At 39.0% G+C, this 13,119-nt stretch overlaps 2 protein-coding genes across 3 annotated transcripts in view; both read right to left on the reverse strand.

Annotated features, from left to right (window-relative positions):
- Positions 1-300: 300 nt before the first annotated feature.
- On the reverse strand, positions 301-2,056 carry fkbp7 (FKBP prolyl isomerase 7). Its single transcript, XM_084122519.1, has 4 exons — positions 1,644-2,056; positions 1,315-1,466; positions 694-821; positions 301-588 (listed from the first exon to the last, which is right to left on the reverse strand). The coding sequence occupies exons 1-4, from the start codon at positions 1,859-1,861 to the stop codon at positions 427-429; spliced, it is 660 nt and encodes a 219-aa protein (XP_083978645.1). The 5' UTR covers positions 1,862-2,056; the 3' UTR covers positions 301-426.
- ttn.1 (titin, tandem duplicate 1) overlaps positions 1,983-13,119 on the reverse strand; it is a 138,479-nt gene continuing 127,342 nt past the window's right edge. For both annotated transcript variants that reach the window (XM_084122516.1, XM_084122515.1), the window contains 9 exons: positions 12,467-13,036; positions 12,080-12,385; positions 11,366-11,959; positions 6,117-11,281; positions 5,877-6,033; positions 5,255-5,751; positions 5,002-5,155; positions 3,951-4,235; positions 1,983-3,830 (listed from right to left, as the gene is read on the reverse strand). In XM_084122516.1, the coding sequence (XP_083978642.1) occupies positions 3,532-3,830; positions 3,951-4,235; positions 5,002-5,155; positions 5,255-5,751; positions 5,877-6,033; positions 6,117-11,281; positions 11,366-11,959; positions 12,080-12,385; positions 12,467-13,036 (8,027 nt within the window). In that variant the 3' untranslated portion in view covers positions 1,983-3,531. The remainder of the gene's footprint in view (positions 3,831-3,950; positions 4,236-5,001; positions 5,156-5,254; positions 5,752-5,876; positions 6,034-6,116; positions 11,282-11,365; positions 11,960-12,079; positions 12,386-12,466; positions 13,037-13,119) is intronic.

Here is a 13,119-nt window from a genome sequence, read left to right on the forward strand (position 1 = left end):
AATTTAAGAAATTGATGATCTTTGCAATGGAACTGAATCAACACTGAACTGACTTCAGCTGAACAATGACACTATTTTCTTTTAGAGCTGCTTTACAGCAGAAATGAACTCTGTATGCATCATTGAATATTTTTTCTGTTATCACTGTAAATCTGCTTTGAAACAATCTGTATTGTATTAAGCGCTATATAAATAAAGGTGACTTGACTTGACATACAAGCATTTAGAGAAAAGTTCTAAAAAGTTTTTTAAAAGCATCTTATCTACTCAGGTTTTTTTGCATGACACAATCAATGCAAGTTAGTATTTCAGTCAACTTTATTTAAAATTTAGTGGTGTTTATCAAAGTAAAATCCTTGATCACAATATGAAGAGTATCTTGTAAAGAATGTCCAGTGCATGACTGCATGAGCTGTCTAGTAGTGTTTACAGTTCGTCATGCCCATAAACATTATACTCCGTGAGTGATAAGGTCCCATCAGCATTGTGATCATTCTTTTGGAACACATCTGCCACAACATCTTCAAAATAGGATTCATCTTTCTGTGAATTTAACTTCTGTGCTTCCAACTTCAAGTATTCTTTAATCTGTAAATCCAAAATAACAATATATGTAAATAATAATATATATATAAAAAATTCAGGAAGGCAAAAGTAAATTCCTGATACAACAGTAGCCTATGACATATTTACCTCTTCTTTTGTCAGGGCCTTGTCGTTGTCAGCATCAATTTCTTTGAATGCTTCTATGCTGCGTGGTCCTCTGGTTATGAACAAAAGCTCCACCTCAAAGATCACTGTTGCATTTGGTGGTACAGGACCTATTCCACCAGAAAAAGGTGATTGTTAATGGTTTATATATTAACTTAACATTTAAATGTTCTTTGCTGCATAATTAACTTATATTTGAATGTATTTGATTATTTTAATAATTTAAATGAGGAGCCTGTAGTAGAGAAAACAAAAAAAAATTATATAATTTCACCTTACTAAGTAGCCTATGTATGAGTAGCATTTAAGCCTATGTTTCTTTCATCGCCACTGTCCAGCACCATCCTGAGCTCATTTTTTGTTGTATTGTATTGTTGTCTGTTGTACTGAAATTATACTTTCTTATTTTTAGTTTAAAAGAAGTAATAGCACACTTGAATAAACTTATTTTTGGTAAGGGCGCACACACTGAGAGAGAGAGAGAGAGAGAGAGAGAGAGAGAGAGAGAGAGAGAGAGAGAGAGAGAGAGAGCAAAACAGCGCCACACGTGTAAGCAGGGGCTGTATTGATTCTATACGTATATGAAGTAAGCAATAGACCTACCTTTTCCTTTCTCGCCATATGCCAGAGAAGGAGGAATTGTAACTTTTCTCTTCTCACCGGGACACATGTCTTTCAGCCCTAAATCCAGCCCCTTAATAACTTCTCCAACGCCTAACACAAACCAGTGTGGGTGACCCGTGTTTGTCGAACGACTTGAAAATAAAAACAAACACTGGTTTAGGTTAGAAATAAAATGACTTTTTATTTAGCACGTTAAGTACTAAATACACTGTTTATTACTCTACCTTGAAACAGATAAATATAACATGCAATACAATATTTAATGCAATAACTTTATGTGTAAAAAAAAAAAAAAAAAATGCGTTTACCTGCAATAGAACTGAGATCCGTCTTCAACTAGATATCCATCATAATGCGCATTCAGCATGTCTCCTCTCTTGGATTTCTGGCTGCAGTTTTCAGGCAGAAACGTAACCTCAATTTTAACATCATGTTTTGATTCATTTGCACGAATTATTACGATGAGGAGATTGAGCGTTTGCAGAGTCAAAATCAAACAAAAGTAAAACGTAGACCGCTGGGACATCTTGCACAAATGTCGTCGTGGCGTCGGAGGCTGGAACGCTGACGCGGCAGTGCCGCCCAGTTCTCAGATTTCTCACTTGACGTTTGAGGTGTTCAATGTTTTTTATTTTTTTTTTGCAATAGATTTAGAACATATTCAGATGTCCTTGTTGGGACATTTGGTCCTCACAATGTACATGTGTATCACCGCGAGAAGAAAATTCAGAGAAGCAATTCTAGAATTAAGAAAAATAATTAAGATGCTGTTTTAGACAGAGCATGTCGTAAAGCAGCGCTGCAGGACACGTTTTTGTGCGTGATAAAAAACAATGTTCCTATTTGCTACTGGACATTACTTTATGGGTTTATTTTAACCATTTAAAGTCTGTTTTTAACTAGTGCAAGAAACAAAAAGGCTGATGTGTTACTGATTACTGATACAGGCTATCCTTTTAAATATCATCTGAAATTAGATAAAACTGATTTTCTATGAAAACAAATTTAGTTTTGTAACCATACTATTGAAGACACGAAGCTGTTATTCAATGACTGAGTAAACATGTTTCATACATTAAGTAGCATTCGTTTATGGAATACAGACAGACAATTTATGGTGCTGAAAACATGCTTTATTAAATCAGTAATTCATAAAACTCAAGGAGGCTGAATATATGTGTAATACTACATAAATTAGTTCTAATAAATCAATGTGCAGGGTATTACAGTAATGTATTTTTCTTTTCTTCGCACAACACATGAAATCTCTGTGGTACATAGCTTGATGGATACCCTGGCTGCTGACAAAGTGAGATTCTAATGCTAACACACACACAAACACACAAAATATAACCTAGCAATCCTCCAAGAGTTGGCACAGCTTCTGCAAAGAAGCACTTGAACTGATTTTACAACTATTGGCCAGGTGATGTTACTTTAATAAAATCAAAATTCAAACAGTCCTTTGCCAGAAACCTTGCACAAACATTATAATTAACTCATTGTGCAGGCCGCTCGCACATTGAGCTTGTCATTAAAATGGCGGTATGACTTCGTCAGTCTGAACACAAGGCCTAGTTGTCCTGCTTACATGAGGGTAATGCAAACAGCACTCAAGGCCTTATGTTCAAGTCATAAATTCTTGTGTACTGCATTACTGCACGCACAAATGTACAGTGTATAACTTTGTCTCTTTGATTTTAGTAAACTTCAACAGGGAGCCTCTCTACCTGTTGAGGCAATCTTAAGACTTCAACTTATTGTTGAGGCACATAGTTTTGTTTCGTTTCAAGTTTTACAGGGTATTCGTTCCATGTGAAACTTTCTCCTGTTAAACATTTAGTTCCATTTGTTAATATTGTCATAAATAACAATGCATACATTTTCCATAACCGGTAAATTCGGCTATATACATTATGTACATGTCACAAAATGGTGCAGAACTTCTGGTCATAATTATCCAATATGGCACATTTTATAACAGCTTTAGACTTTAGTCTAGTTTGGCATAAATTAACGTCAAGTTTGGTATAAAAATAGTTCATATTTACAAGAACAGAAATCCAGGTCTTTATCAAGAACAGAGTATTTTTTTTCTCATTCTATAAATAAAAAGGTTTTGAATGAGGGAAATGGGGTGAGGATTGGATTACTATTATATAATAACTATTATAATTGTACTTTTTTTTTTTTTTTTTACATGGATCGAATGTTGACATTGACAGTAGTGGTATCAGATCCAAACTCGTTAACAAGTTTTAAGGTGTATGCACCAGCATCAGTCTCTTTCACTCCACTTATAACAAGAGTGGTGACATCCTGAGAAGTCTCAATATGCAATCGTCCACTCTCCTCCTTGCTGGACAGTGTCTTCCCTGAATGTGACCATTCTATGCAAGGGCTTGGGTCTCCAATGAAAGCACAGGCTACAGTCAGGACCTTCCCTGACTCGATACTGATATCTTGAGGGGCAGCCTCAATCTTTGGTGGTATACCTGGTTAAAAAACAAATTTGTTATTATTATGGTGATATAGCTCTGCTGATATCTGTTTTGTTGCACTGTAAAGGTTTTTTTGTTTTGTTTTTTCAAAGATGCATATATTTTCCATCTCACCTTTGCGGGTCTGAGAAATGGCTTTGATGGATGACCCCTCAACATGCGAGTGACTGGACATTGCCACCATACTGCTCGAGCTCAAAGCCATCATTCTTTCAGAAGTCATAGAGGTCATGCTAGACGCTGACATGCTCTCAAATTTAACCTCAGCCATGCTGGAACTGCTGAAGGATTTCTCTTGCATTTTTGAAACCACATGCTTGGCGGCATAACTGCCCTGCATGCTCGTAGCATCAGATGTTTTCTCCATAATTATAATTTTGGCAGGTTCCTCAACCAGAGCTGTGAGAGTGCAGTAAATAATTACTATTTCACTGAAACAACTGATCTCATAAAAAGGTACAACAGTCAATTCAATGGCATTACTGGTCTCTGTTTTCTGTTTAAAACATTTGAGGATATTCAATGTAAATTAGACCGGAACATTTGTGATGGTATTGGTATTAGTACAATAAAAAAATATTTTAGTTGCACCACTTGTACATTATACCTTTAAGAAAATTAATTTGGTAAGGCTAATCAGAGAACACAGATTTCTGATTATTTTGACTATATTTTAAATATGGTGTTATTTTGTTGAACATACTGTATACATACAATTATTCAAACTATGTGAAGGCATGGCTAATGGATGGTTAATAATATGGTTTGGTTATTTAAAGACTTGAATATACATGCAGTTACATGCAATGCTTTATCATCATATAGTGTGGTAATTAATTCAGTAGGCGACCAAGGATGCAAATCAAGCTAAAAAAAAAAAAAAAAAAAAAAAAAAAAAAAATCTAAATCAAAATAACATAGTTCTATTTATAGAAGGGAATGGTGAGATTTTGTTAATGGTTATTTTGTTAGCTTGATAAGTGAGCACTGATGATTAGTGTGTATGATCTTTTAAGTTAGATTTTTAATCAAGAGATATCATGAACATACAGTAGGGTATGTGTTTGGTTTGACCATGCATTTTATGTAATGTAATGGACAGGATGCTCATACTTTGTTACTGTAAGACTGCTAATTTATTCTTAGGAATGGATCAAACACTTACTGAGGACATTCAGTGATGATGTTGCAGAGCACTGTCCAAATTTATTCTTAGCTTTTACTGTGTATTTTCCACTGTCTTCAATGGTAGCGTTGTAAATCTCAAGTGTGTACACATTCTTAGAGCAGCTGAATTTCATATTTGGTGTACTAGATATCTGCAAGGAAATGTAAACAAAGTTAACAGACTGCTATGAGTGAAATACAAATAAGTTGTTTTTGTTTCTTCTCCCAAAATATAATGACAAACCACTCACGACTGCATTATCCTTGAGCCACTCGATTTCAGGAGAAGGTTCACCAGCGATTTTGCATGTGAATGTGACATTTTGTCCCTCGTTAACATTTTGGGAGCGTGGTTGCACAAGGAAACTTGGTGCATCTGAACACATTGCACTGATGGTCATATCAAACTGGCACTTGACCACACCATGTTCAGTTTTGGCCTCACATGTGAGAACTCCCTGGTCATGGTAGCTGATGGTTTTAATTGTCAGGGTGTGATCATTGCCTGACACACCATATCTGTAGTTCTCTGAATTTGATAGCTCAGCTCCATTCAGGATCCATTTCACATCAGAGGCTTCAGGGATGTTTGCTCGTAGTGTGACAGTCTGACCTTGATTTATTGTTAATTGGGTTTTTGATGCTTTAATTTCTGTGAAAGACTGCACTTCCTCATAGGCAGTCTCCTTTTTCGCTATTTGTTCTAGAAACTCTGCTTTTCTTTCCACGGCAACTGCTGTTGTTCGTGCTGGAGCAGAAGGAGTAGATACTTTTTTATTAAAGAACAACTGTACATACAAAATTACACAAAATTATTCTTACTAAAATTATATTTTATGTGTATTTTCAGACCTGAAATGTGCTAAATAATACCTTGAACTGTAACAGTGCAGTTTGTAGTAACAGATCCAGCACTGTTTTTGGCTGTACATGTGTATACTCCACTATCAGAGACATCAGCTTCATAGATTTCAAGATGTGCTGAACCATGCTCTTCAAAGATTTCATATTTTCCACCTTGAGAGAGGTTCTGGGAGAAAAATGTTCAAATAAATTAGTAAATCAATCCATTCAACTATATATATTTTTATTAAGTAAAAATATCTTTCTTACCTTTCCATCCTTCATCCAGAAGATTGTTGGTTTAGGCTCACCAGACAGTTTCACTATCAGCTTTATAATAGTATCTGCAGAGGCTGAAATGTCTTTTAGTTCTGCAGAGAAGGTTGGCTTGGATGTTTTTTCTTTTGGAGTAGGCGATTTTACCATGGGTGGGGACTTAACTCTTGGTGGAGATTTGATTGGTTCAGGTGATTTAATTCTCTGCGGAGACCTAATTCCAAATGGTGACTTTATACGAGGAGACTCTGGAGACTTTACTCTTGGAGGTGAAGCAACAACTTTCTGTACAGGTGTTGGTTTACGAATTGTTAGACTGAACTGTGCCTCCTGTTTACCATCAGAGTTCTCTGCCACTACAGTGTAATTACCTCCATCTGACATTTCTACTTGGGTTATCTCAAAAGTAGATTTATATTCAGTTGAGGTAACATGGTGACGACGAGATGACACAATGACTTGTCCCTCTTGCATCCATGTTACAGTGGGTGCAGGTTCACCATCAACATCACATGTGAATTTGACCGATTCTCCCTCTGATACTGTGAGTGACTGTGGTTTAGTCAGAATTATAGCTGGAGTCTGTTTCTTTTTCTCAACCACTTCTTCCACTACTGTTGTCACTTCTGTAGCTTCAAGTTTGGTCTCTGTCATTTTCTCAACCACAAATTCCTCAACTGCAGTCACTTCCGTAGCTTCAAGTTTGATCTCAGATGTCTTAATTGTCTCTTCTGCCCTCTCTGTTTTAGTTTCAGATATTTCCACTTGTGTTTCTGATGCAGTTGCTGCTGTTATGGATGAAACATGATACACATCTGTTTTAGTCATCTCAGGGACGAAGGGGGTCGGTGGCTCCTCATCTTTGCGTTGGGAGGCATATGCAGAAAATCCACCCCCAGCAACATCGAGAGTGGCATAGTCAGAAGCTTCTCCCTTTGCATTTGTACAGACGACACGGTAGGTGCCACTGTCCTCTTCCTGGCAATCAATGATTTGAAGAGACAAAACACCACTCATGTTAAACATACGATATTTTCTGCTTTCTTCAATCTGCTGCCCATTGTGGTACCATTTAATCTGTGCTTCTGGCTTAGATTGGACATTCAGTGTGAATTTGGTGTTTTGACCAATTGGCACACGGTGAGAGCGCATTCTTACAGTCACCCTGGGAGCATGGTCAAGAGTAAAAGGCTCCTGGGTCACAATTTCAAACTTCCTCTCAGTTTTCAAGGCTTTCTTTCTTGACTCATACCTTGACATATAATCAATTTTTGTTGACAAGTCTGGTGTAGTGATTGTTTTCTCAGTAGAATCAAGGCTGGGTGAACGTGGGCGTGTCTTTTCAGGTGAAGCCGTTTTAATCACTTTTTCTGCCACAGTTGCAGAGGGTTTCTTGGAATGACTTACTGTAGCATAGCCAGGTGAGAATGCTGTTGTAGATATATCAGTTATCACTGCTGCCTCAGTTACTGCTGCCACAGAAACTCTTGTTTTTTCCTTTCTTTTGACCTTTGTTTTCTCCTCAAACTCAATGTGTTGCAGTTGGCTCTTGTAGGAAGTTAATTTTGTTGTTGTAGTTACTGACCTAAGCAGTTCATGGTCTTCTTTTTCCTCATATAGCCTTTGCTTTTGCCTTGGAGGTCTGTATGTTGCCCTTTCGTGACGCTGACGCAAGTCAACATAGCTTGGACCAGCCTCATATTTAGATGGAATACGATATGAGTCATATGTTGGAACTTCCTCCCCTTCCTCTTCGTCATATGTAGCTCTCTTAGGTGATGGGTGACGCAGTGCAGAAAGTTCAAAGCGTACAGGGCTCAGACTTGGTGGAGAAGCAGAATAGCCTAACTCAAGTTCATCCTCAAGTTTGAGTCTTTCTTCCTCTGTTCTCTTCATTGAGAGGTATTCTTTAACTGGCAGAAGCAGTTCCTCATCAGAAAGATCACCAAGAGAGCGTCTCCTGATTCTGTAGTAAGCCTCCATTTCTGGAGAAGGTGTGCGATGTCTTGCTGGTCTTACAGTCTCAAGGTCATCTTGTGAAACAGGAATATGCCATTTTGGCTTGTATTGGTCTTTAATTCTTGGAAGGGGTACTTCATAGAACTGGTCCCACCTTGACAGCCGGATGCGCTTAAGTCTTTTCTGGGGGAACTTTTCCATTGGCTCCGGGAACTCATATTGATCTCTGAGTTTCTTGTACCACTTCATATCAGAGAATGGCACAAAGTGTTTGATTTCCATGTCCTCCTCAAGGGCAGTAGGAGCAACAACGCGGGGTGGAGGAATAACATATGGCATTCTCAATCTCTTTTCTTCTGCTCTCTTCTTTTTTTCTTCTTTCTCTTTGGCTTCTTCAGCTTCGCTCTTGACTTTCTTGGTAGTGATTGCTGGCTTGTACATGGTTGCAGCTTCTCTTAGTGCTTGCTGTGCGACTGGAGTAAGTGGGGTAACGTTTGCACCTGCTAGTATCTGAGTTAGTCTTACTTTCTTGTCCATCTCTTGCTGTTCAAGATCGTGTTTCTTCTTCTTTCCTTCCTCACTCCCCTCCTTCTTGATATGTGTCACACGTTCAACCTTGAGTGTGGCTTGACAACTTGCAGACCCTGCCGAGTTAGTTGCAATGACTCTGTATGTGCCAGAATCCTCTGGAAGAGTATCTCTTACATGTAAGACATAGTAATCTAAGCCTTCATGCTCAACCTCAATTTGTGGACCAAATGCCAAAGGCATGCCATCTTTCTCCCATTTCAATGAAGGATGTCCTGACACACGCATTTCAAAACGTACACTCTGGCCTTCTCTGCATTCCAAATTAGCAAGAAGACGTTTGAACATAGGTCTCAAGGTGTTATCAGCAGGAGCAGGACGAGGGACCACTTTGAGACGAGCCTTGCAACTGTCATCACCAAATCGGTTCCGTGCCACAACAGTGTATTCTGCATCATCATCTGGGTCAAGTTTGTGAATCACTAACTGATACAGGCCCTTGTCACTAATAAAAGTGTATTTCTTGTCATCATCTCCTGGCATAATCTTTTGACCCGTTTTCAACCACATTACACGAGGTTCAGGATGCACTGTGATGGTGACGCCAAAGCGCACATCCTCTCCAATGTAAGCAGTGCGGTTGCACAATGGCAAAGTAAATTCAGGAGGTCTTTGGAGTAGTCTTGATGTGTCAACTCTGCGTTTTACTTTCTTTACCACACGTGTAGTGAAGAACTCACGATAGGATCTTACCCCTTTGACAAAGAGCTCAGCATAGGCACTGTCCTCACCATACTCATTGACAACTTTACATCTGTATGTTCCATCATCTGTTCTGCTGATTCCCTTGATAGTTATGGTAGCAAGCCCATCTTCGTAAGTAATTTCGTATCTAGCACCTTCTTCTAGTTGTCTTACTCCACAGTACCATGTTACTTCGGTAGTGCTGTCGTAGTTGTCAATGTTGCAAATAAACTTGATATCATCGCCTTCATTGGCAACGCTGTGTTTAATTTGTCCTGCAACTGGTCCATGTTCAAATGGTGCAATCTTCACTTTAGAGACTGTTACTCCTCGCTGACTTCTGATAGCACCACCAATGGCAACACGAGCAGAAGAGACAACTGTGTTCCATTCTTTCTTCACCATGGCTCGGTAATATCTCGTATGGCGTGTAATCTTGATGGACCTAGTGCTTAGCTGCTCTGAGTTCATCGTCAGCCAAGGATGATTCAAAGCCTCAGTAGCAGTCATACGATGTTTGCGCTCTTTGGTTAGTAGGCGGTCCACAAAGTCTAAAGCCTCAACACTAACATGCTTGAAGGCTTCATCATCAAAACTGTACTCAGCATTGTAAATGCTCTCAATCATTTGCTGATTAGTTTCAGCAGCGAATGGATTAAGTCCACTAAGAAGAACATAAACAAGGACACCGACAGACCACATATCCGTCACAGTGCTAACCATCTCATTTTGATGAATTTCCGGTGCCGCAAACTCAGCTGTTGTGTACTGAATCTTAATTTGGTCCCCAGGTGTAAGGTGTCTAGATTGTCCAAGCTCAATGATCTTGACATTAGTTCCCTTTCTTGTGGTGTACACTATATTTTCAGGCCTGATATCAAAGTGGCCATAACTCTTGCTGTGAAGAAATTCAAGAGCTTCACACACTTGTCTGATATAGTTAACAATTTCACGCTCGCTGAGCTCAAAGTTGGCTGTACCAAGGCGCTCAAATATGTCCACACCAGAGATGAACTCATAAATCATGACTAGCTCTTCAGGGCTGTCAAATGACTCATGCAGCAACAGGAAGTTCTTGTGGCGTGCCACATTCAGTGTTGCAATTTCTTTTTTCACTAGTGCCTGATCCGCACCTCTAACTTTGACAAATTTAGCCATGTAAGTTTTCTCAGAGCTAGTCTCAATACACCGGTGAACAATACCAAACTGTCCGCGGCCAAGCTCTTCAGCAATCATGTACTTGTTATGAACATTCTTAGTCTCTGAATGAGGAGCTTTGCTTTTGGAAACTGGCCTGGTGTCATCAACTTCTTCATCATAGTTAAGAACTCTTGATTTGTCTTCCTTTGTCACGACAGGTCCACTTGTCTCAGATGGTACACTCTGACCAAATTTATTTTCAGCTATGATACGGAATTGATAACTTGTCTTTCCAAACAGATTGACAACAGTGTAGTGGGTGTCACGAGACTGGCCAACACGTATCCACCTTTCTGCTGTGGTGGCGCACTTCTCTATGATGTAGTTTGTGACTTTACTTCCACCATCACTAGCAGGTGCTAGCCAGTGGAGTGTTACAGAATCTCTTGAAACATCACTGGCTTTGATGCCACGTGGTGGATCAGGCACATCTGCAACATCAAGCTCAACTGTTTGCTGGTCAATTCCAAATCTATTTTTGGCACACACAATATAGAAACCAGCATCATTCATTTCTACTCCATTCAAAAATACAAGAGATGTGAAGGATCGTGTGACAATAACTTGATAGTGTCCATCATTATCAAGAAGGTCTTGTCCTTTCTGCCAAGTGATAACTGGATCTGGTTTTCCACTGAATGGAATCTTGATGTTCACTACTTCACCACGAAGGGCAGGGATAGCTTCCTTTCCTTGCAGATTTTTAGGTAGATGAATCTTAGCAGGGACTGAAAAAACAAACATGTTAATCCATCATTTGGAAATAGCTTGTATAGCCAAGTAAAGTACAGTATAAAACTTTGTAAGCTTACCTTCAACATCTAGAGAAACAGTAGCAGAAATGGATCCACCCTGGTTTGTTGCTCTGATCTGATATACAGTTGAGTCTTCTGCATCGCAATCAGCAATAACAAGCTGATGATAGCCTCCCTTGAATTCTTGGATCTTGATTTTGGTACCATCAGCTTGAATTTCCTTTCCACGCTTAAACCATTTTATTACAGGCTTGGGCTGTCCTGTTATCTTGCAGACAAATGTTGCATTGCTTTTGAATTTTACACTCATGTTTCTGAGGTCTTCCTTGAAGGCAGGAGCACGCACATCAACATCAGTCTTTGGAATGGCAGGGTCAGATATTTCACTATATTCACTTTCTCCACCAATGTTTTCACATTTCACCCGGAATTCATACTCTACACCTTCTGTCAGGCCCTTGACAGAATAAACAGTCTGGTGGATTTCATCTGTTGTAACTGCAGCCCATTCACCCTTCTTCTTATCTCGCTTTTCAAGACAGTAGTTCTTAATTTTAGAACCTCCATCACTGAGAGGTGGCTTCCAAGACACAACAAAGGAGTTTTTGGTAATTCCAGACACAACTGGTTTTAATGGAGCTCCTGGCCTCTCTGCAAAACATACATTTGCATTTGAATAATAACACTAAATAATAACAACAAAACTGTGGTTACTTCTTTAATAGATATTAAAGAATATCTATTAATAGATTATATTTCTTTATAACTTACCTAGCTGACTCTTGATGAGGATAGCAGAAGGAGTCTCCAGTGATTCACTATTACCATAACGATTTTGTGCTGAAACACGGAAGTAGTATCCCTCATTTTCAACAAGGTTAGGAATTCTGCATGAAATGCCTGTGATGGATGATGATACAAGTTCCCACTCTGCTCCTTCCTTGTCTTCACGCTTTTCCACAATATAATTAGTTATCATAGATCCTCCATCATCTTTGGGTGCTTTCCAGCTAATAATCACAGAATTCTTCAACAGAGCATCAAGAACAAGAGGACCCTCTGGCATAGCAGGTTTATCTGAAAACACAAAAATATATATGTTAATTACTCTTATTTCCCCTACTAAGTACACAAAAAGACAAATTATGAAGCATATACCTAAGATTTCAACGTGAGTTACAGTATCTGCAGACCCAAAATGGTTGTTGATCCTGATTCTGTATTTTCCTCCATTTACACTGCGCTGTACATTCTTGAGAATCAAATGAGTGTAATGCTCTGTATTTTCAATGATCACATTCTCAGAGGGCTCCAAAGCCTTGGCTCCATAAAGCCACATGATTTTAGGTTGAGGTCGGCCAATGTAAACAACATGAATGCGCACTGTGCTACCACATGTTGCAAAGAATTTGTCTTTCAGTGGCACTGGGAACTGTGGTGCTGCTTCAAGGACCAGAGTTCCACTGGTCTCACAGTCACCTGCTTCATTCACTGCCTTGCATGTGTACAGACCCTCATCTTCCTGTTGATCTGTTGAAATGGTCAATGTATGGTTGCGACCATCAGAGGTTGCTGCATATTTGCGACCTTCTTTGATTTCCTTTCCACCCTTGAACCATTTAATTTCTGGAACAGGTCGTCCAATAATCTGACATTTGAGAGTTGCAGTTTGTCCAAGTTTGGCAGTGACTTCATCCATCTCTTTCCTAAGAGCTGGTTTAGATCCAACTAAGAAAAAAAAGACAGAAGTGGCAGCTATAGTGACATTTATTTTCAAACACCCTTTCTATTTATTTATAGTCAAACACCCC

This window comes from Abramis brama, assembly GCF_963993115.1.
Source record: "Abramis brama genome assembly, chromosome: 8".
In the NCBI taxonomy this organism is placed as follows: Eukaryota; Metazoa; Chordata; class Actinopteri; order Cypriniformes; family Leuciscidae; genus Abramis; species Abramis brama.